This window comes from Phascolarctos cinereus, unplaced genomic scaffold (genome assembly GCF_003287225.1).
Source record: "Phascolarctos cinereus isolate Bilbo 61053 unplaced genomic scaffold, phaCin_HiC Scaffold_4;HRSCAF=312, whole genome shotgun sequence".
In the NCBI taxonomy this organism is placed as follows: domain Eukaryota; kingdom Metazoa; phylum Chordata; class Mammalia; order Diprotodontia; family Phascolarctidae; genus Phascolarctos; species Phascolarctos cinereus.
In genome coordinates this window covers 513,634,095-513,658,379 of record NW_027555847.1, presented here as the reverse complement: position 1 = coordinate 513,658,379, position 24,285 = coordinate 513,634,095, and the positions used below count along the sequence as shown (strand labels likewise).

The 24,285-nt window shown below is 38.1% G+C and overlaps 1 protein-coding gene across 7 annotated transcripts in view; it reads right to left on the bottom strand.

Annotated features, from left to right (window-relative positions):
- PTPRM (protein tyrosine phosphatase receptor type M) overlaps nt 1-24,285 on the bottom strand; it is a 922,867-nt gene that overhangs the window by 578,163 nt on the left and 320,419 nt on the right. For all 7 annotated transcript variants that reach the window (XM_078153517.1, XM_078153511.1, XM_078153512.1 and 4 more), the window contains one exon: nt 13,029-13,107. In XM_078153517.1, coding sequence (XP_078009643.1) covers nt 13,029-13,107 — 79 coding nt within the window. The remainder of the gene's footprint in view (nt 1-13,028; nt 13,108-24,285) is intronic.

Here is a 24,285-nt window from a genome sequence, read left to right as displayed (position 1 = left end):
TTGCCATTTACTGGCTGGGCAAGTCACTTAACCCCAATTGCCTTAAAAAAAAAAAAAAAGAGGTTTGAAGAGAGGACAGAGTCTCCTTCGTTCTTTGATCTATTTTCCCTTCCTGCAGACTCCAATTAGGTGACCTCCAAAAGGTCTCCAATCCCACCAGCTCTTGGGCAAAATCCTCAGGGGACACCTTGGGAAATGAGGTCAATTCCTCAAATCAATTTTTTAAAAAAATTATATGGCTATCTTGATCCCTGCTTCTTCCAAGTGTGACATGAATTGCTTTTGAAAGGGCAGATATGCTCCATCTCCCAAAACTTATGAAGAGTCCTGCTGGGCATTCACTACAATAGCTGACTGACATCAGACTCTTCAATGAGTTGTTTAAAGCACAGATCTGCAAATGATCCAGAGAGGAGGCTGCACGTAATTGCTTCCTGGAGAATGGAGAGTGGCCAATTTTAATAGGATTCAAATGTTTGCAGAAAGCATATATTCATACCAAATAGTTCTAGACATGAATACAGCCACATATACTATTGTATAGTATATGCTATTGCATAGTGTATCTGGCCAGATGAATACAGTAAAAGAAAAAAAATGATGAAGGAACCAAAACTCTTCTGCTCTCTCAACACAAGCCCAGAAGAACAGCATTAATCTGGCTAGGGTGCATAGGGTTGAATTGCAGGAGAATGAGAATGGTGACAAAAACAAACTGTCTTATCTAAAATTAAGACATTTGATAAACCTGTGGGATGGATGAAAGCACATTTCTTTCCAGTACTGTTTGTAGTTATTCAATAATTTAAATTTTACAAAAGAAATCAACAGCCTGTTAAAGATATTCCTAACCCTATGAAATTTTTACAGATGTCATCTTATTACTCCAACTTTATCTTATTCTACTCTAGCTTATATATTCCATATGAGATTATGTGCCATCCCCTATACACACCCCCTGGCTTTCCTACCTCAATTCCTTTTTTCCCCCTGCAATAATCCCCAGTCTTAGAATGTCCTCTACTCTAATCCCATTTGCTTCTCTCCTTCCTATGAAACCTCTTTACCTCTATCTCTTAAAACCCAATTCAACCACCAACTTCTTGGTGATGCCTTCTGCGATACCGCCAGTTAGTAACAGTATTTATTACTTGTGAAGTATCATTTAAGTCCTTTTAATAAACATTTATTGAATATCTGCATTGTGCAAGGCACTATGCTAGGCCTTAGATATATAAAGATGAAAACATCTCCACCCTTACCCTCAAAAAGCTTACAATCTACTAGGACAGAAGCAAGTAAGAAATTTAAGAAGGGTAAATATAGTCTTACACTCGATTTTTAAAAATCAACTTGATAATTATAAGATTGAGGAGCCATGGCTAGATAGCAGTTTTCTCGAAAAAGAGAGGATATAACTCAATGATGTGATACGGTGGTCAAAAAAAACTTAACGTGATCTTGGGCTGTTAAAGAATAATATACAAAAAGAAGGAAGCAATAGTTCCTGGTCAGACTAGAACTGGACTATTGTGGTTAGTTTTTGGCACCACTGCTGAAGAAGAATATTGATAAGCTGGAGGACATCCATGTTCAGTTCCTGACAAATGATAACTGGCTGAAGAAAGTAAGGAAATTTAGCATGGAAGAAAGAAGATATACAGAGGACATGATGGATGTCTTCAAAGAACTGAAGGGTCTTCACATGGAAGAGAGAGATATGGGTATGACTGGGCCCGTATAATCATTACTGAAGGAGAAGACCCTGTGAAGCAGGTAGAATTTTAAGAAGGAAGTCCATAGGCTCCCTTCCACAGGAGATGGAATTTCATGCCATAGGATAATTAGGGAACGTTGCTGAAAGTGGGGCCTACCACACTGACAACAAAGGGTTTGGGGAGGGTTACTTCTTTTTTTTAAGGTAACAGAAAGCTTTGCACTGACAATGACCTGGGTAGTTCCACAGACATTTAAAAAAATTTAAAATAATATAGTATTTTCCTGATGGGCTCTTCAAACTATGAAGGTTGCACCATTCAAAATTTAGACGCAAATGCATGAGTAATTAAGGAAGAGAAAAAGGAAGGAAAATGTTCACTAGAAGCAGAAGTAGAACAAGGACTATCAATGTGCATCCTGGCTCTGTGCTATGCAACTGCAGACTTACAGCTAAGTAAGCCTACTTTTATGCCTATTACCTGTAGGGTGTCACTTATTTACACCATTCAGATGTTTAAGATGGTTACTAATAGGACAGTGGATGGCATTTGACTGATCTGAGAGGGCAGACACAAGCAATAAACAGAAGTTGAAAAGAGTCAAATTTAGGCTTTCAATAAAGAAAAATTTCCTAATAATCCGAGTTAAACAAAGGAGAATGAATGTCCTTCCTTGGGATGTAGTAGTTGTTCCTCATCAGTGGAGGTCATGATGCAAAAGATGGAAAGCCAGAGGTCAAATACATTGTAGAGGGGAGTCTTATTCAAGGTGTAGAGTGGATGCCCTCATAAATTCATATCATAAATCTGAAGGGTCATAAGATGGAAGAGAAAATACTAGGGTATGACCATGCCCATATACATTATTACAGTAGGAGAAGACCCTGTGCAGCAGGTAGAATTGTAAGAAAGCAGTCCATAGGCTCCCTTCCATAGGAGATGGAATTTCAAGCCATATGGGAATTAGGGATGTGTGTGTGTGTGTGTGTGTGTGTGTGTGTGTCTGTGTCTGTGTGTGTGTGTGTATCTGTGTGTGTGTATTATGATATATTATGATGCCTTCATAAATCCAGATCTAAGATATTTTGGTTGGAAGAGGATGAGGAATGGGTAGGAAACATATAGATAAGTATAGTATAGCATAATAGAGTGTGGAAGGAGAAAAAGAACTAGACAAAGTGCTCTGGGAAAATATGAATGAGAAATCTTCAGAGGAGTTTGGACTTTATTCCACAAGTAGGAAGGATTTATTAGCGGTAGAGTTAAGTGACTGGGTCTCGATATAAGAAAGATGACTAGTAGCAGTGCTGCAGAGGAAAGAAACTGGAGGAAAGAGAATGGTTAGAAGGCTATCATAATAAAGTAAGAGGTATAATGACTTGGACTAGGGCAGTAGGCACAGAATAAAAAGAAAACTAAATGAACTCAATATAGCATATAGAAGATTCATGTTCTAAGAGCCATTGGACTAAATGACTTCTAAGGTACTTTTGCACCCCTAAAATTGTATAATTAATTTGAGAGCTATGACTAAGGTTAAATCAACAGGATTTGGGAACTGGTTAGAAATGGAGTCTGAAGCAGAATGAAAGTCATTCTAACTCTAACTTGCTGGCCTAGAACAGGGTGATACTGTTAATGGAAGTACAGGAGCTATGTATGATGTAGGACAAACTTTGGGAAGAAAAATGATGATCTCAGTTTTGACTAAGGTGAGTTTGGAATGCTGCCAAGACAGATAGGTATCAATGTTGAGCAGGCAGCTGGGAATGAGGATCTGGAGCTCAGGGGAGAAATTAAAGCTATAATATAATACGGAGCTCACATTTCCATAGTACTTTCTGGTTATAAAGCACTCTACATGTATCATCTTGTTTCACACACAATAAACAGGCATTATAAGTAATGAGCTCATGTATGTAAAGCACTTTGGAGCTCTTGGTGTGCTATATAAATATCAGCTCTTGCTATTATTGTTATTATAAGTAATCATTCACATTTATTTATATCATGCATTAAGGTTTACAAGAGCTAGTCTGATACAACAGAAAAAAGCAAAAAAAAATCTGGAGTCGTGAGATTTGGGGTAGAATTCTGGTGGATTTTGTTTAAGCTTTTTAAATCTTAGGTAAGAGTAGTGGAAGTTCATAAACCTTCATATAAAAGTCGTTGTTCGTCCTTCATTCTTGAAGAGGGCTATAGCATCGGGAAGTTGATACCATAACTTGCAAGTGAATTAGATTTAAGTGAGGGAGGGCTGTGCAAAGTCATCAGCTTCAATTTCTCCTCTGGAGCCACTGCAGCCCAGTGGCAAGATACAGATCAGGAGGACTGAAGATGGCCCCAGATACAGTGGGAGACCTTGGCTTTCTTGGTGCAATGAAAAGAACACTGATCCTGCAGTCAAGAGGACTGGAGTTCAAATCCAGCCTCAGATACTTATAGAAGTCGCTGAAATTCCAGAGGATGGACTGCGAGCCAAACGCCCCAGTCGCTGGAAGAAGGTGGCAGTGAGATGGCACAGTGGCTTGAGTACTGGCCCTGGAATCAGGAGAACCTGAGTTCAAATCCAGCCTCAGACACTTATTAGCTATGTGACTCTAGGCAAGTCACTTCACCCTGTTTGGCTCAGTTTCCTCACTTGTAAAATGAGTTGGAGAAGGAAATGACAAACTACTCCAGCATCTTTGCCAATAAAACCCCAAACGGGGTCACAGAGAGCTGGTCACAAATGAAACGACTCAACAACTAATCATGCTAGAGTACTTCCTGCTCTCTGAACACCCTACACATTGTTCTGCTTCCATGTCTTTGCTTACATTATTCCCTAAGCCTAACAAATGTTCCATTTCTCCACTCACCTGAGAAATTCCTAGCCATCTGTTAAAGCCTAATTCAAATGTTACATCCCATGACAGTGAACAGAATACTCAGCTTGAGGTTTGAAAGACTTGGGTTCAAAATTCTAGCTCTAATATTCATAAACTCTCTGATCTTGCCAAGTCACCACACTTTAGCCCCAGTTTTTCATGTGTAAAATGAGGTTAAAAAAAACCCAGCTCTTTAGTTGTTTTGGTCTAGTTCCAAAAACAAAGAGAGACAGACAGTCAGACAGAAAGAGAGGCTAAGACAGTGTACATTTTAAAAGTACTATATAAAGGTCATTAATAATGATGTCTTTAATCTCCATAGTTTCCACCATTGGCAAAATATCAGAGAACCTATTAAGTCACTATTTGTTACTTAAAATAATTAGGTAACATTGTATGTTATATTTGCTTTTGTCCTACTCTCCTACTACACTGTAAGCCCCATGAAGCCAAGGCTTTTTCTTCCTAAGTGCCTAGCACAATGAACATAGATGTAATACCTAGGTCATTTTCCACTTGCACGTGGAATCCTCAGCAAAGTTACTCTAGGATTAAGCAACAGCGTGGGCTTCTGCATCTTTAAAAAAAAAATCACAGTTCATGAGTCCCTAATGACAAAGTTTCTTTTACCAGTCACACAGAAGACATAATGAATTCTAATCAAAGGCATTTAATGAAACAGCATTGTTTTTTAAAGAACAACTGAGCATATGCCCATAAACCTGGTTTAGAGTTTCCTACAGACATTCAATATGAAAAACAGACATGCTTAGGGGACCCATGTGAAGGGATACATAGAGAATACATGTGGCCTAGATATATGAGTGAAAGGGCAACTTATAACACCAGTGCAGGGCTATTCATACTTTCTTATCATGTCATCATGCTCCTTCTCCCTTCTGAACATGGCATAGTCTATTCCAAGTTTATAGCCTAGATTCAGGAAGACATGAGTTCAGATAGGCACTTACAAGCTGTGTGACCCTGGGCAAGTCACTTCATCTCCCTTTGCTTCACTGTTCTCATCTGTAAAATGGGAATAATAATAACAGCTATCTCCCAGGGTTGTTGGGAAGATAAAATTTTATTTTTATATGTGTGTATGGATATATACACATATATATATGTATATATACACACTATATTATCATATGTATACATGTGTGTACACATTATTATAGGCATTATGCATGTGCATGCATGTGCCTATACATGTCTACATACAAGTAAGACATTGTATGTGTTTGTATCTATAGTTATATTACGTGTATCTCATATATGCACAGGTATATATATGCACATGTGTATACATGTATCTATACACACATGTGTTCTCTATGTGTGTCCCTTCACATACGTTCCCTAGGTATGTCTATTCTTCTATGGAATGTCAGCAGGAAACTCAAACAAATTTATAGGAGACACGTTCATTTATCCTTTAAAAAATGCCATTTCATTAAATGCCTTTGATTAGAACTCATAATATCTACTTATGCTATATAACACAACCTAAGTACTATGTATATAGCACATATATATGTATATATAGCACAAATACATAGAGAGAACACAGCACAGTGCCTAACACATAGTTAGTGCTTATACATGTTAGCTATGAGGATGATGACTACGCTCCAATGGTTTTATAATTGCTACTGTACCATGCTCCCCTGGGAATACAGCTGTGGAGCTCCCCATACCTCCAGAATCTGGCTTTGGCTGGAGGCCTTAGCCAAGGAGCTACTTCTTCAGTATAAGTGGAAGAGAGATGAGCTCTTAGCTTAGAACCCAGAAACTTAAGCTTTAGCTCTTTAAGTGAGACAGGCAAGCCATTCAGCAATTCAGTATCTGGCTAGTGGAAAGGCCTCAGCTGTTTTTGTTTTTCTTTTTTCCCCACTCCACTAGGGGAGATATTTATCAGTTCCCAGAATGTCTTTCCAGATGAGTCTTTGACTCCAGGTCCCAAGCCCTTCTGGAACGCAGAACAGGCAGTCGGTTAAACGGAAACCACAAATGTTGAGCTTGTCTTTGAACCATGCTGCAGCTAGGTCTGAGTTGCATTGTATCATCCCAGATAACTAACTTGGGAAGAGAAATTCTTCACAACTTTTATTAATTCATGATTACCAATCTCTACCTCCTCAAGACCATCATTACAGGCTGCCCTTTCAACAACACACCAAGAGTTATCTGGACTACAAGCTCTGCAGACTGTGTTTTGCTGCTATTGGGTTTTTTTCCCCTCCCTTTTCCCAGATTTTTTGGGCCTCCCACAACAGTAAAAGAAGAGAGGAAAAGCAAGGAATAAAATTGTCCTGGTACAGCTCAGGAATTGCATCTACTTCCATCCTTTGTATCAAATTCCTGTCTTTACCATACAACTCCTCTTCTCACCCTCAGGTCTTGAGCTGCTCTACACAAATGTTTGGTAAATGAATACTGAATATCCTGGGAAAAAAATCAAAACAGTGGCATGGGTGGGGACATAGTGGTAGATTTCTAAGGCATAAACTTTACTGAAGAGGGAAGTTGCTTAGTGACAGCACTGAGGAAGGAAAGAATAGGAGCAAGGAAAAAGCAAGAGGATTACAATAGGCATAATGTTATCTGGCAAATTCAAGTTGGAGTTAATTTGAGAACAAGGAAGGAGCACTTGAGGGGAAAAAAAAGTTTGAAGATATTACATAATTCACTAAGATAATAATGAAGGCTCTAAAGGCTCACAGTAGAAGAGTCTTAAAAAAGGAAGTCAACAAGAATGGAGCAGACTTGGGTAAGGGAAGGAGAAAGGTTAAGCTGGACTGAGATGAAAGTGTAGGAAAAGGCAGTAGTAGTGGGCCAGGGGTTTTAGGTAAGGCAGTCATATTGGAGAATGACCACTGGGAAACCATCTGGTTGGGAGAACTGTAGGCTAAGTCATATTTCTCTTCTATGCCACTATTTCTGGCACCATGTGCCTTCCTTTTGTTTGCATGCTGCACATAGAGTCTACTAGAGATTACAGTCTTTAATGAAAGCTTTAAGAAGAGGCGAATAATAGCTCACAGGTATATAACACTCTGTATGGAACAGCTAGATGGTGCAATGGATAGAGCACTGGACTATATCTGAGTTCAAATTCGGCCTCAGATAATTGCTAGCTGTATGACCCTGGGCAAGTTACTTATTGCTTCAGTTCCTCATCTGTAAAATGAGGACACACTGGAGAAGGAAATGGCCATCTATAACTCAGGCTCAGAGATGTTTCATGAGTTGCCAACAGTGACATGCTGTAAAATTTCAGAGCCACAGTTTGAACCCTGGTCACATAATTCCCAGGTTGGTATTCTTTTCATACGACTAAGCTGACTCTCTACAGGTCCAAACCTCTTGAGAAAACAAATAAGGAAAGAAAATTCTTAAGTAGACAAAACATTTCTCTACATTCCTCTGCCTGAATGACAAAAACAAATTCAAAATGTGACTTAAGACTAAGCCAAGCCATAAGGACTGTCTATGTCTGTTAGAAGTAAGTAGATCAGGAACCACAGAGATGCTGATTCTGCACAGGCACCTCCACATTTCAAGCACTTTGTGCGTCTTGCTGCCACTAACATTAAAACCAACTTTATGAGGCACTCTCTGCTAGTAACAGAAAAGCTACATTTTTTTTAGTGGCATAATGCCTGTTCATAAACCTATATGAATCCTAGCCTTTACAATGAGCTAAATGAGGCTCTGTAATTGTGAATCAGCTTTGAAAGAACAGGTGATAGTTTCCATTTGCAAAGATGAAATATTTATGCCCCTTTAGGATTTAAACTTGATAAGCATTAAATTTTCAAAAATAATCTTATTAAGATATTTTAAGAGGAAAAATTCCTTAAATATTACATATAAAGCTTTTAATTTGCAAGGCTTTGTACTACTGCCATCCTTAATTTTGTACATACACACTTTGCCCATAAACATTTCATTCAGCAAAAGAGAGCTTGAGAATGCCACTTCTCAGCAACATAAAAAACCTAGAGAATAAAAAAATTTGCTTTTGAACCATACATCATCATGTTACAGAGTCAGCCCGCAATTCCGTAGCTCTCACAGTCAATTAAGTACTAGCACTGTCATTTTCCAAAGGAGATAACATACACATAGCTCTGTCTCCTGCAGCCATACAAGTTGGGCTCTTAGCTCATGAACTATACAGCATCAGGTCTTTTCAGCAGGAGAGACCTCCCAGGAATTCAGTGATAGGGTAGAAATTAGCACTCTTTCTTCATTGACTGCACTGAACTCCATGCCCCAAATCCCATGCTTTTGGAACAGGCTAAAGAACAAGAGTTGATGTACTCCAAATGAGATGTGAAATAAAGGCCTGGGCCACTTATGCTAATTATAAAGTCCCATGATACTTTTCTCAAGACCGAGGAAAGAAAGGTGTTAATTCTAGTATTCTGGCTACATTCCAACTCAGGTAATTACATTCCACTTTCCTAAATTCCCCCTGCTGTTTCAATTAGATATGGTATTGTTCATTTTGTGCCTTTAACCACCCCCAAAAATTCCTTTTAAAGTTCAGTCATACAAACCCCTAGTTTTGCTGTTATATGATGGTTAATATGCCCCTTCAAAACATATTAAAAAATTACATTCATTTTCAAAAACTCTCAGAGTTGGAAGTTACCTCATAGTTCACCTAGTCTTGCCTCTACCTGAACAAGAAATCTCCTCTGTATCATACCTACACTAATGGGATAAGGGAACTATTTCCCATGTTCTCTGAAAGGATTTAATGAAGTTTATTTAAACAAAATAGAACCCCTGGCAAGTGACATCACCAGAGGACTAAACTATAATATCCTTATCATAGGACCTTTTTAATATGTGAATAAACTATTAGAGGATTTGAATTGAAGGTTTACTCACATTAATTTTTGAAAAGCAATGTGGCATAGCAGTGGAAAGAATGTGGGACCAGAAGGTGAGAGACCTTGCTTATAGGACTGAAAGTGCCATTTTTATGATGTGGGCAAAATTACTGAAACTTTATATCACATGTACGCATATATATATATGTATATAAAATATATCGCATATCTTTTCTCACATGGAAAACAAGAATAATAATTTCCTTACTACAAAATAATCAAACGAAATAACTAGATGAAAGCACATTGAAAAAGACATTGCTCTTCAACAACAATGAAACACATGGCATTTTATTCTATAATTAATATGCCACAATAATATAGTATTAATAAAATAATAACCACTTAAATTATACTAAAATCATTCATATTGGCATATGACCCAAACCAGTCTGGTTCTGCCATTAAAATATACGTTGGGAAAGAATGAATTTGACACAGGATTCTCCTCAGCAGAATATGGACTATCCTTGTTCACACTCATTCCTACAATCACACATACACACACACACAAGTCATTTTTTAAGAGATCACATAAGGCTGGAGATTGGGAATCAAAATGCCTAGGCCCAAATTCCAGCTCTGTCAGCTTGCCTGCAACACTGGGCAAATCATTTAACCTCTGCAGGCCTCAATTTCTTTATTTGTAAAAGGGAGGAGAGGAGTGAAACTAAATGACCTCTGAGGCCCCTTTCAGGTCTAAATCTCTGACTGTATAGGTACAGGACGTTGCTCCACAGCACCCAAACCATAGGGAATTTACTAGAGAGCTCAATGTTGTTCTCTCTGAGGCCGCTGCATATGGAATAAGACTTTCTCACAAGCACTCACTCACCAACCTCTGCAAGGAAGGCATTTTTCTAGTACTAAACGAGCCCTGAGGATCTTTAATCACAACTCTGTGTTTAGCTTTCTGTCAAAGAATCACAGAATTTCAAAGCTGAAAGGAACCACAGCAGCCACTTAGTCTAATCCATTCCTGAATTTAATCTCTACTAAAAATACCTCATAAATGGTCATCCACTAAAATGACCTAAAGGTCATTAAAGACATTCAAGAATGGAGAGCACATCACTGCAGAGGCAGGTCTTATACAATTTGAGAACTGTAACCATTAGGGCATCATATTGATATCAAACCTGAATCTGACTCTTTATGTCTTCTGCCCCCTTGCTCCTGATTCTATATTCTGGGGGCAATCCCTCAATCACCTCCAAAAAACAAAAGAGAAAGAAAAACAAAAACAAAAATCCAAATTCAATCTCTTCCATATGGCAGTCCTTCATATTTGAAGAAAGCTCTTCTCCAGGCAGAACAATCCTAATTTCTTCACCTAATCTTCAATGTGATATAAATTCAAAGCCTTTTAGGGGCAGCTAAGTGGTGCAGTGGATAGAGCACCAGCCCTGGATTCAGGAGGACCTGAGTTCAAATCTGGCTTCAGATGCGTAACACTTACTAGCTGTGTGACCCTGGGCAAGTCACTTAACCCCATTGCCTAGCAAAAATTAAAAAAACGAACAAATAAATTCAAGGCCTTTTATTGGCCTGGTTGCCCTCCCTTGTATATTTTTCAGATTATCATTGTCTGTGAAACTGTAAAGCCCAGAACTGAACACATATTCTAGCTGACCAGGCAGATCATGTAGGTACTATAGCTTTCTTTAAAAAGCCCAAAATCACATGAGGGTTTTCTGACTGCTATTTTGTACTTTTAACTGACACTGTCCTAGAGTCAGCCTCCAATTAGTTTGTTTTTGTTTTGGGTTTTTTTTTTTTGGATAGGCAATGGGGTTAAGTGACTTGCCCAGGGTCACACAGCTAGTAAGTATTATGTGTCTGAGGCTGGATTTGAACTCAGGTCCTCCTGAATCCAGGGCCAGTGCTCTATCCACTGCGCCACCTAGCTGCCCCTCTCCAATTACTTTTAGGTACATTTCCATCTAACCATACCTTTTAACATCCTATACTAATGAAGTCGATTGTTTAAGCCCCAGTATGAGACTTTACATTTATCCATATTAACTTAAATATGGGGCAATGGTGATATAGTGAAGAGATAGCCAGCCTCAGAGTCAGGAAAACATTTAACTCTGACGCGTATTGGCTTGTGTGAGCCTGGGTAAATCAATTAACCCTTCAGTGCCCAGCCAACTGTCTGAGACTATACATTGTGGAGAAAGTACTGATTTGCATCAGTGAAAGAAGTTTACTTACTAGGAGCTCCTGACAAAACTGAAATCACAGACGCTGTCCAAGGAGGAAAAAGAATCTCATTAGATTCAGTCTGTTATGATAGCTTTGGATCCTAATTCTATAATCTTAAATGCTAACTATCCCTCTTAGTTTTCTATTATCTCCCTATGTCTTTATCAAAGTTGGTGATAAAACTAAAATAGGACATCACCAAGCAAAAATACTCTACTAGAGACCTGCCAAATTGATATATACCATTAACTACTACTCTTCAAATCTAATTATCCTTTAAAGAGATCGGTGTGATGACCCATTTATGTGCAAGTACAGTTATATACAGGAAGATGTTCCCCATTCCTGAATTTCACTAAATGACTGACACGCACATATATGCCACATCTTGGATGCTCCTTGAAAGTCCTGGTAAATCCCATTGCCTTGCCTGATTCACACAGAGGATCTTTGATGAGGAACTCTGCATTGTATAACTGTCTAAAGTTAACTCTCATAAAGTGTATCAGTTGATTTCCTGTACCCTTAAGCCAACTGGACTGATGATACAACACTTATAATCCTCCAGACTAAACTGCAAGCCACAAGGAGTACAGTTTCAATGTTAGATTTTCACCTTGTCACATTTTCTCCCACTTCTCATTTCAGAAATTGGTGCATAGCTAGAAGTTCTGAATTGCCTAGTAAAAACTGTAGAAAGGCTCTCTCTTACTCTTTATTACCTACCAAATAAACAAGCCTCTAGCCCATTTATAGAGGTAGTAATTAACTTTATGGAAAGAAACAAAAGGTTTTTAAGAGTTTTGCTTTTTTTTAAATTTTATTTTCCCCATAGTAGCACAAAAGCCCCATGAATAACTATAATTAAGGGAATATCTGATCTTCAGCAAGTAATTTCTCCAAAAAGCTGAGATAACTTAGATGAGGAGATTTTTGCTTATAAATGCAGACTTTTCTCAAGCATGGTAGATTTCTGAAAATATTACTTCACATACCCCTTTGATGAATTAGTAGATCTTTCATGAGAAGGTGGAAGCCTATTACTGTGGCTACTAAATAGTGTACTGGTTGATTTCTTGGGCTCTCAAGGTTTATAAATACTGCTTGAGCAGTTTATACAATTCTGCAGTGAACTTTTCTGTTGGAGACCATAAAGTAAAGCCTACCACCTGATTATATCAACCTAGCAGGTAGTTCCCATGATTTCTTCAAAGGGCACACTCAGGCTCAGTTGTTTCAACACTAAATCTGAATTTTGACATGTTCTAAAAATATCCACACAGGAAAACAATGACAAATTTTCAAGTAAATTCAAAGCAACTTACTACATGGATGTCCCAACACCTTCACTTCGTCAATAGCTAGGTAGCCATAATGTCCTGAAGTTACCACTTCAAAAATTACCTGAAAAATGAAGAAAGATTTCCATTAGCAGGTATGTAAATTTAGCAATCTGCTCACATCATTAAAAAGAGCATTAGACATAGAATCATAGGATGTACGTTCAAGTGTTGAGACCTGTACTTAATAACTGTGTCATTCTAGACAAGTTACTTCAGTTAGAGAAGTAGTTTTGTCAAGCTGATAAAGTTCTAGGTGTGAATCTTGCCCCTAATCTAGGAGAGATTAAAGCAAGTTGCAGAATTTGAAAATCATCTTCACAGAGATAATATTTGAATCTACAGGAGTAGATAGAATCAATAAGGGAAAAACTATTGTTAAAGAAGAGACATCTCAGGAGGGAGCCCAGGGGAAAACTCATTTTAGAGAGGGAAGTGGCTGCTCATCTAAAAAAGAAAAAATTGTAGAGAGATTAGTTAGGTAGGGAGAGTGTAAAATCAGAGGCCAGATTAAGAGGGGCAGACCAGTCAGTCTATGCAAGGCAGTAGAGGCAGTTGTTGAGGGCTGATCTTAAGAGTCTGATAAGGGTTTAAGATCCAAGGCAGAGTTTGACCTCTGCCCAGGCTTTTACCTGAAAGGGCTCAATGATTAAGTGGTACGGCTCTCCAATTCGTTCCTGATTAGGAGGTCCCTGAGACATTCCTTCTCACTCTTTGAACCTCAGATTTACACATTCACCCCTCTATGCAGGTGGCACCAAGGCGCCTGGGAAAACCTTGGAAAATACAACCCAATCTAGGAACCCTGATAACGAGGAAATTCATGTTGTCACATCCTCAACAGATGTTCTGGGAGTATCTCACGGGGAGGACTCTTTGAAGTTAGGCTAGATTTTCTCTATATATCCTGTACCCTCAGATGAATAAACTGAGTCAGTAATTCTGCTCCGCCTGGCCCATGTCACAAGTTATTTCATGCCTCTCCATTTGGTGTACAATCTGGTTGCAGGCAACAGCAGTAAGTACAAATGATTCTTTCCAGGACTTCATCAGTGAGTGAAAGGGAGAGACTTAAGAGCTGTGTGACCCTGGACAAATTATTTAACATTTTCTTGAATTTTTAGGTTTTTTTTATTTTTATAAAATACTTTATTTTCCCCCAATTACATGTTAAAACATTTTAAACATTTTTTTTAAAGTTTTGAATTCCAAATTCTATCCCTTTTTACCCCACCCTTTTGAGACAATAAGCAATCCCATATAGGTTGTATGTGTCTCAAATTTTTTAAAACTGTAAAATGAAAATAATATAGGACCTATACCATAAGATTTCTATGGGCATAAAATGAGATAAGGCAGGCAAAATATTTTGAAAATCATAAAGTGATATATGTGTCAGATACTATTAGCTGGTAAAAGTAGTGCTAGGTCAGAGTTATTGTGAGTAGCAAAAGAGATAATATGAGTAAAGTGCATTTTTATTTATAAAGTATTACTCAAATGGGCAGCTAGAGTGCAGCAAATAGAGCATCTGGCTTGGAATCAGGAAGATTCATCTTCTTGAATTCAAATCTAACCTCAGACACTTACCAGTTGCGTGACCATGGGAAAGTCACTTCAACCTGTTTGCCTCAGTTTCCTCATTTGTAAAATTAGCTGGGAAAGGAAATGGCAAACCATTCCAATAACGCTACCAAGAAAACCCAAACAGAGTCACAGAGTTGGACACAACTGAAATGACCAAACAACAAAAGGAAAACAAATTAAGATGGAAACTTCCTGATTATTATTCCTATTATTCCCCAGTAATGACAGAAGAGGTTTCCTGGCATTTCTTCAGTGTATAACCTCCCAGATTTCCATCTGCTTCCTTTTCACTCTACCATAGCCATTCATGGCAATAGTCCTATCTTAGATATCACTCCCACTCATAATTGTGCCATGGCCATGACTCTAAAATCTGAAAATCCCCTTGCTAATGATAATATACTGTCACTCCCTTTCACTTTAGTTCACTTCTAAATTCATTCTTCATCCTCATGGAAGCACCCAGCCTTAGGACTCACTTTTCTCCCTTCACAATCTTGACCCTAACTGATTAAACTACATATTATCCCCTACCTTTGGTTACTTTTATTTCCATCATTGCCAGTGCTCAATACCACAGAATCCACCTCCCCTTACCTTCCCCACACACATATACACTTAAAATCTAGCTTTTCTGATCATACTCCCAAGTCACTAAAAAAAGCAAGAGGAAGTCACACCACTGTGTCCAGAGAGCCTACTAAAAATCATACTCTTGCGATTTCATGTAAATCTTTCTATTTTTCCTTCATTGATCATCCCACTCCTCTCAGCAGTTGTTCCAACTCTTCTTTTCTTTAATTAAGTGCCCAAGGTTACTCTTACCCTTTCTCTCTCCACCGATGTCCTTGATTTTGCTTTATTGAGAAAATCAAGGCCATCTGTCTAGAGGGCCCCATCTGCACAGATAATGCTCAATCCTGTTCTAATATCTTTATCCATCCTCTTTTTTTTTACTCTATTTTCTAAGGATGAGGTAGTCCTTTTCCTTCTTAAGGCCAACTCTTCTACTTGGGCCCTTGAGCACATCAGGAGTCATCCCATTGAACCCTTGGGAGTGGATATGGTCACCAATGGGGGGAAACCATATTGAGAAAGAAGAGAAGATGACACAGGAGAGAGTGCTGAGGAATACTCATTCTAAAGTGGGAAGAAAGTGATTCCCCTCTCTCATTCATTTTCAATCTATTCCTATTTACTGATTCATTTCCCAGTTCCTAAAAACATACCCTTTAAAAATGAAATACACCAAAAAAAAAAAAGCACAAACAAAAATGGGGCAGCTAGGTGGCACAGTGGATAGAGCTCCGGCCTTGGAGTCAGGAGGATCTAAGTTCAAAACCAGCCTTAGATAGTTGTCATTTACTAGCTGTGTGACCCTGGGCAAGTCACTTAACCCTGACTGCCTCACCAAAAAAAAAAATTTTTTAAAACTTTGTTTGAGCTTGCCATTCCCTCAAGCAAGCATCCCAAATCTCTCTTCCCTTTCACTGACAAACTTCTAGAAAGAATTATTTGTATTCCCTGCCTTTACTTTCTTAACACATACTCACTGTCAGCCCCTCTTAATCTGACCTTTGACTTTGACACTCTTCCTACCTACTGGACCTCTCCACAGTTTCCTTTGCTGAGTGATCACCTACTTCCTGTCTCCTGTAGAATGAATATTCCCCAGAACTCTCTCCTGAGTCATCTTCCCTTCTTTCTCAATATTTTTTTTCCTTTAGTGACCTTATCTGTTCCTGCACATTCAAATATTATCTCTGTGAAAGATGATTTTCAAATTACATAACTTGTTTTAATTTCTCCCAGGCGCTAACGCCCAACAGTCTGCTCGATATCCTCTCCTAGTTGTCCCGTAAACATGTCAAACTCATCAAGTCCAAGAAAGAAATTTCCTCTTCTTCCAAACTTCCCCAATTGTGTTAAAGATATCGAAATATTTCCAGTCACTTCACTTTAAAAGAAAAGTGTGTGTGAGTATGTATACAGATACATACACAGACTTATCATGTACCACATATGTACATATATATGAATTCAAGTATATATATATATACATATATGTATATACATATATGCAAGTATGAGTGTGTATGTATGTGTATGTGTATATGTATGTACACGTATATGTCAAATGCATGCCTACTGTCTGCTAGGCAGGCCTTGTGGTACTGGTAGGGCTACAAAAAAAGGAGAGGGTAAAGTCTCTTCCCTGAAAGAATAAGAAACTCCATATCTCAGCTCCTGGCCTTCTCTTTGGCCATCCCCCAATCCTGGAATGCTCTCTCTCCCCTTCATTTGGTCTACTGACATTCCTGGCTTTCTTTAGGTCCCAACTAAAATCCCATCTTCTACAGGAAGCCAACTCCAACCTCTCTTAACTCCAGTACCTTCTCTCTGTTAATTATTTCTTATTTATCCTGAATATAGCTTGCTTTGTCTGTATCTATTTGTATATTTTCTCTTCCATTTGATCTTAAGCTCCTTGAGGGCAAGTTACTGTGTTTTGCTTCTTTGGGTATCCCCTGCATGTAGCCTAGCATATGGCAGCTACTTAACAAACGATTATTGATGGATTGACTGATCAATTCAAAAAAGCTTTCAATCAAGCTGGGAAGATACAAAAAACATGAAAATTTCACCATTACCACAATATTTTAATAACTATTCAATAAAGCAACATAAGAGAGGCAATAAGGTTGGACATGCAGGGATTAGCCACATGAATTTTTTGTTGTTTAGTTGTGTTTGACTCTTCATTAGCCCATTTGGGATTTTCTTGACAAAGATGCAGGAGCAGTTTGCCATTTCCTTCTCCAGCCCATTTTACAGATGAGGAACTATCACAAACAGGTCTTATTAACTTGCCCAGGGTCACACAGCTAGTAAGGGTCTGAGGTCAGATCTGAACTCAGGAAGATGAGTCTTTCTGACTCCAGGCTGGCATTTTATCCACTGCACCCCCTAGCAGCCATATGAATGGTATATTTAGGTCATCACAGCTCAGTAATTAAAAGATACCTTTGAAAGGGCTCAAGAAATTCACAAGAGTGTGGCCTTTCACCAGCAAAGCCATACCTATCCCCTGATAAAGAAAGCAGAAGGCTGAAAATGGATCTGATTTCTGCATGGGGTAGAATGGGCCATACTCCACTTTGACAGGAAGCCTGAGAAAAGACAAATACACTTGCCCTCAATTCCTCTGAAGATAGAAAGGACCTCAAGAACCACCAGGAAACTGCAATCAGTTCTATCACTTCCACTGCAGTTTGGTCAGCTGACCTGACCATGAAGGCTAAAAAAATGTGGGACCACAAAAATATAATCAAACATACGCCTACTTATTTCTGCAGCTATGATTGTGACTCCTTCATTTTCTACCTCATGCAATACAACATATGGAAAAGCAGACTCTGTGAACTCTAAGTAAATTACATGATAATGGACTACCCATGACAGTCATGTTAAGAGCTTTCAGACTGAAATCTCACCAAACTTGGAAAGCTCTATCTTTGAATAACTTTAGACTAAGGGTAGAAAAGGGAGAGAAATTATATATATAGATAAAGATATAGATAGATATTTATAAAATGCATACACACATATATATACATGCATACACATATATGTGTTAATTTATATTTGTATATACATATATATATATATATGTCTGAACATACTTCTAAACCTATACATTCAAAAATGATCGTACATTAAAATTAAATTGTTTTCTGTGTAGTAGGAGGTCGGCATATCCATAGGTCTCCTAAGATGGTGTCACCCACACTGAAAATGCTGGGGGACCTACTTCTAGGAGACAGGAGAACTGATACATGCATGGACAGCTGGTATTGGCCAGTTAGATTGTAAGCTCCTTGAGTGTAAAGATTGTCTTTTGCTTCTTTTTGTATCCTCAGCATTTAGCATACCACCTGGCACATCCTATATGCTTAAAAAATGTTTGTTTGATTGATTGATACTTTAGCTTCCCCCTCTCTACTGCTTCCCTCCCCAACTAGATACATGGCAGGAGCTATCTACATCTTCAAAATTGCCTGCTTTTGGCACTGTCAAGGTTTTTCCTGCATTTGCATAGGAGGAAGAAAGACAACTAACAACATTTGGTAAGGAAGGAGATGACCCTACACACACATACTTTGGGCCATGAAGACCCAAACTTGGGGTTTAGACATTTTCCTTAATCCTTTTCCATTCTAAGTATAAGGAAAAGAATCTAACCTGGGACCTCAAAGCAGGGGTATCTAGGTGTCCAGAAATCCAGGCTGGGTGAGACACTAGCCCTAAAACCTTTGAACTGGGACTTGAAGGAACAATGCTTGCAAGAATCAAGCTAAACTGAGAGGCTAATCCCCTTGGGGGGGAGGGGAAGAGAATTAAGTCCCTGAGGAGTTATGCTTGTATGTTTGTTTTTGGCATATCTTTCAAATAAATATAGTTATATAAAAGCTAATCTGATTTTAAGTGGCTAAATAGAACGTGGACACTAGGCACAGTGCCCCTGAAATGAAGGGTTGGGGGAGGGCCACCACTGGCAGTGGGCAAACCTGATGACCAAAAAGACCCCAAGACCCTCCCAGAATGGGAATAAAATGCAACAGGCCATTCTCAGAGAATGGGGTCAAAGCAAAACACATTGCATATGAGTCACAAGTACTGAATGAGCATTTAACTTTGTTACTTCCAAATATTCAAAGGAAGTTTTGAAAAGACTTTCCCTTTTTGATCTTAGTTATTAGTGCCATTATCTTCTCTCAAAATATGATGGGCACATTACTAGTCTATATTATGTAAACTGTTACAAAAGCTCTTTGAGGGCTGGGGCTATTTTTTTCTTGTTGTTTTTTGTAGATCCACAACAATGCTTGGCACATAGTAAGTACTTAATAAATACTTGATGAATCGGATTGGAGTTCACTTTGGAAAATGGAGAAAATTGTAAATCCTACCATCCTTAGTTGTTGTATATATTTCGCTGTCAAGTATCTTTTGATGACAATGTATCATCACTACACCGTACCAGACCTTTGAACAAATGCTGCGAAATTAAAAATTCTGAAATGAAGACACATTCTGGAATGACAGCACATTCCCACAGAAAATAAATAATGTCCCTTCAGTCAACTAAGAGTGCAAACGTCTTTTGTGATTCCTAGTAGTTTTCACCCATGTTAAGAAATGCTCTGTTGGTGTTTTACAGATAATACTGTCCAATCTAATTTAGTTGTGTGTGTGTGTTTTTTTTAATAGTACCTTGCAGTTTTGTTAATTAGTCCTCCTGTACAATTTTCTGTAAGTGGGAAAGGAGCCAATGGGTAGAGAAAGACAGAGTCAAAAACCCTTGAATTCAGTCTGTGGGCTAAAATCAATGTAATAATGCTTTCAAATAGATTCAACTACAACCTCATCAGAAAGAACTCTGACTTTGAAATGCTATACAAGCAGGTAGAAGAAAAACACAGAGAAGCTTGTGCTAGAACCATCTTTCTCAGTCCAATACCTACAAGGACAATCTTTTTTTTTTTAATCTGTCTGCTGTTGGCTACCTATAAATTTTAGAATTAAACATAAATCCAAATGAAACATCAAGATTTATTTCCAACTAATAAATCTACATACAAAAGAGAAAACTGTATGTGAAATACTGGGGAGTACCTTATGGACAACCGAAATAAATAATTACCTATTGACATTCAAAGTTGCTGATCCCCAACTTAGCTTATTGTTCACAGGTGGGGAAATATAATTTTACTATGCTACAAGTTTTAGAAAGCCAAGATTTTAAAATACTATGAAAGATTTCAGTGTCACCTACTTAGCTATTGCAGAAATTTTTTTTTCTTTTTTTCCTTTTTTTTCTTTTGGCTACTTTTGGTAAAAGCCAAAAGGAATGTAAATTCAAAAACAAATACAATATCTTGTACCTTTTCACATGGCAAATGCAGAACTGTTATAATTTTAATATATGTACACTGAAGAAAATCTCCTGGGGATGAAAAAATGCCATCCATCAGAAACAACTGACATTATAGAAAATAACACACCAGGACCCACATTACCCTTTACAAATAAGAAAATGGGTGAAAGATTGATTGGGGGCATTTGCATATTTACCAGTGGCAGAGAAGTCATACCACAAATGCTGATTTTAGGATGTAGCACCCAGATGGCAACTTGTCAAATCATGTTTCAGCCAAGAGATAAATTGAGTCTATTTTGGTTCTAAATTTAAAGGTAGAATACAGTAGGAACTAGTATCTTACCCTTTTCCCATCCCTCCCCAAAATGAATGGTGATTGCTTAGGGTATATAGGCTGGAGGATGAGAGAAACTGAGAACTGCCCACAATCTCTTGGGTGGGGTTGGCAAAGAGCAGAGATTGTTGATAATTTTGTTTGACTGAGACCCTGGACAAGTCACTTAACCTCACAGGACCTCAGTTTCACATTTGTAAAGTAAGGTTGAACTATGTGATCTCTAAGGTCCTTTCCAGCTATAGCATCCTCTGATCCCATGAAGTTATAACCTGAGAACAATAACCTGTTACAGCCAAAAGAGGTGCCATGTCTGTCACCCTACCAGCAGATGTACCACATGCTGAAAACAGTTGCAAAAGGACACACAAAAACATTACCCTACCATCTCTCTCATGTTTTTGTTTCTTTCATTTATTTTTGGCATATATGCAAATATATATATGTGTGTATATATATATATATATATATATATATATATATATATACACAACTATATATTCACACATATATACGTATGCATGTATCTACAAATGTTTATTTTAGCTGACAAAAACACTAACGAAAAATGGTATAAGCAGTGAAATACAAAACAAATGGGATGCAATCAATTACTAAAATGAAATAATTAGACAACTCAATTCTGACACAAAACTTGTAACCAAACAGGAAACAGAATGATAAGGAAGAAGGCAGTCTGACCCTTGAAATATCTGCCTACCATCTGGTACCCCTGTACTGGTGAAAGGAATCAGGATTCTGAGGTGGTAGGTAGGCATCAAAGAGGTAAGCACCTAAGACTTTTCTGAAGAAAACACAAATAGGAGTAACAATAACTTACATTTACATAGCCCTTTAAGATTGACAAAGCTCTTTCCTCACAACCACCTCATGAAGTAGCTTGACATGTAGAGAAACTGAGACAAAGAGAAGTTAAGCGACTTCCCCAAGGTGACAAATCTTTTAATAGAGTCAGGACTCTCTAACAAAGGTCTTCTTTCTTCCAACATAGAGTTCTTTCTACCACATTCCAATATGCTAATTTGCATTAAGTTCTTTCCTTCTAATTCCAAATGAACTGTGATTAACTGAGAGAGTGAAAATAACTCAGTCATCATTAGTGCATTATAGACCTTTTTTTAAAAAAAAATTAGTTAATTAAAAAAGAAATCTAAGATTGGACCATAATCTATCTTTTGTCTGGTGTAATTTCTGCCATGATTCAGTACTCCCCACTATCCTTTTCACACTCATGACTTGGCTTGTCAGAAGAACATTAACATTTTGATTCTCGCACAGCTCTGCATTTTATTACAGCTGACAACATCTGCAAGTAATATATGAGACTGATTAGTCAAAATAACAGCAAGTGAGGCAAGACACTGGGGGTGGTGGTGAGGGAAGAGAAAGGAAGTGGCAGAGAGCCTGCTGTCAAGCCAGCAAACAACTGGTTAAAACATTAATTTTCTTTTGCTTATGAAAAGCAACCCTGCAAGCAAGGCTGGTATGTTTTACATCAGGCTATCCCTGACACCTGACAAACAGGAAACAGAGAAGCAGTTTAACACTGCAGCATCCCTGATCCTCCTTGCTTCAGTGAAGAGCAAAATTAGCTTTTCATTCCTTCCATTTTCCCATGCTATGTGTGAGCAAAGAAAGGGAATTTGCTTACCAACACAATTGACTGAACTGAAAAAATGCTGATGAAACCCACTTCTCAATTCCTTAAAACAAAAGGAATCAAGGCTACCTGGTTGCCCTAAACAACCTTACCAAGTACATCTTATATGGCTGTGTTTCCTATCAAGTTTCTAATTTTACTCAAAAAAAAGGCCTTAAAGAGCCAAAAACAAAGAATGATTTGAGTAGTCATTGAGAATTCTGGGTCAAAATAGCCATGAATTTGCTAACAATAAAATGTACTAGAAAAGAAATATAAAGCAATATTTTGGTTTTTTTTTTTTTTCCAATCTGACGAAAGTCTCCTCCCTGGGCACTCCAAATTTGCAATGTATCAACAAAAGACACACAGTAAATGCTTAATAAACGCTTGTTGACTGACTTCCTTTTTCAGGCCCAGTGAAAAATCACGGCATCTGCTTCCTTTGCCCCTTTCCTTAATAAGCAGGCTTTTCTTCACTAGCTTTTCCCTACTCTTTTACATTAAAAAAACTGATGTCTTATAAATACCACAATCATGGTTTAGCCTTGCCACAAAAAAGGAGAAAAAGCTAAGTATATAAAGCTAAGGAACAGGCAGTGTGGTGGAGTGGGAAAGTTTTAGGTTTGAAATCAAAGAAGTTGGGTTCAAAACCCAGTTCAGTTCCTTCCTGGTAACTGCCTGACCTTGGGCAGTCAATTCCAACTTTCTGGGCCTCAGTTTCCTCATCTATAAATATGGGTGTTGGACTAAACAACAACAACAGTAATAATAATATCTCACACTGATATCAGTCAATACACATTTATTAAGTGCCTACTATATTCCAAGCACTGTGCAAAACACAGGACACAAAAAGCCACACAAGATAATCCTTGCCCTCAAGGTGCTTACTATCTAATGGAGGAGACAATTACATTGTAATCTAATGTAATTTGTTACAAATATATGCAAACAAACTACATATAAGATAAATAGGAAATAATTAAGGGAAGGGAGGCACTAGAATAAAGAGGGGTTGGGAAACATTTCCTATAAATATGGGATTTTATCTTAGCTTTACCAAGGAAGTAAGTAGGCAGAGTTTGAGGAGGAAGAATATTCCAGGCATGGTAGGGGACAGCCAGAGAAAATAACCAAATATTATTTTAGAACAGCGAGGAGGCCAATGCCACTGCAGCAAAGAGTACCTGTCCAGGAATAAGGCATAAGAAGACTAGAGAAGTAGGAGGAGGCTAAGTCAGCAAAAGGCTTTGAACATCAAAAAACATTCTGTATTTGATTCTAGAAATTATAGGGAGCCACTGGATTTTCTTGAGTATAGAGGTCACATGATTCAACCTGTGCTTTAGGAAAATCATTTTGGTGGTTGAATGGAAGATGGATTGGAGTGGGGAGAGATTTGAGGCAGGCAGAGGCACTGAAAGGCTATTACAGGTAATTAAGGCATTTTATTATTAGTAAATCCATGACTATGTGATGCTGGCCTATACCAGAGTAGTGGCAGTGCTTAGGAGAGAAAGGGGCAGACTGAAGAGATGTTACAAAGGTGAAATCAACAGGTCTTGGAAACAGAGTGGATATGGAAGGTGAGAGATAGTGAGAAAGTTCAAGATGCTCCCTAGGCTGTGATCCAGAATGAATGGGAGTACTTCATAGTTTACAAAGCCCTCTATATACATGATCACACATCATCTTAAAAAATAAAATAAAATAAAAA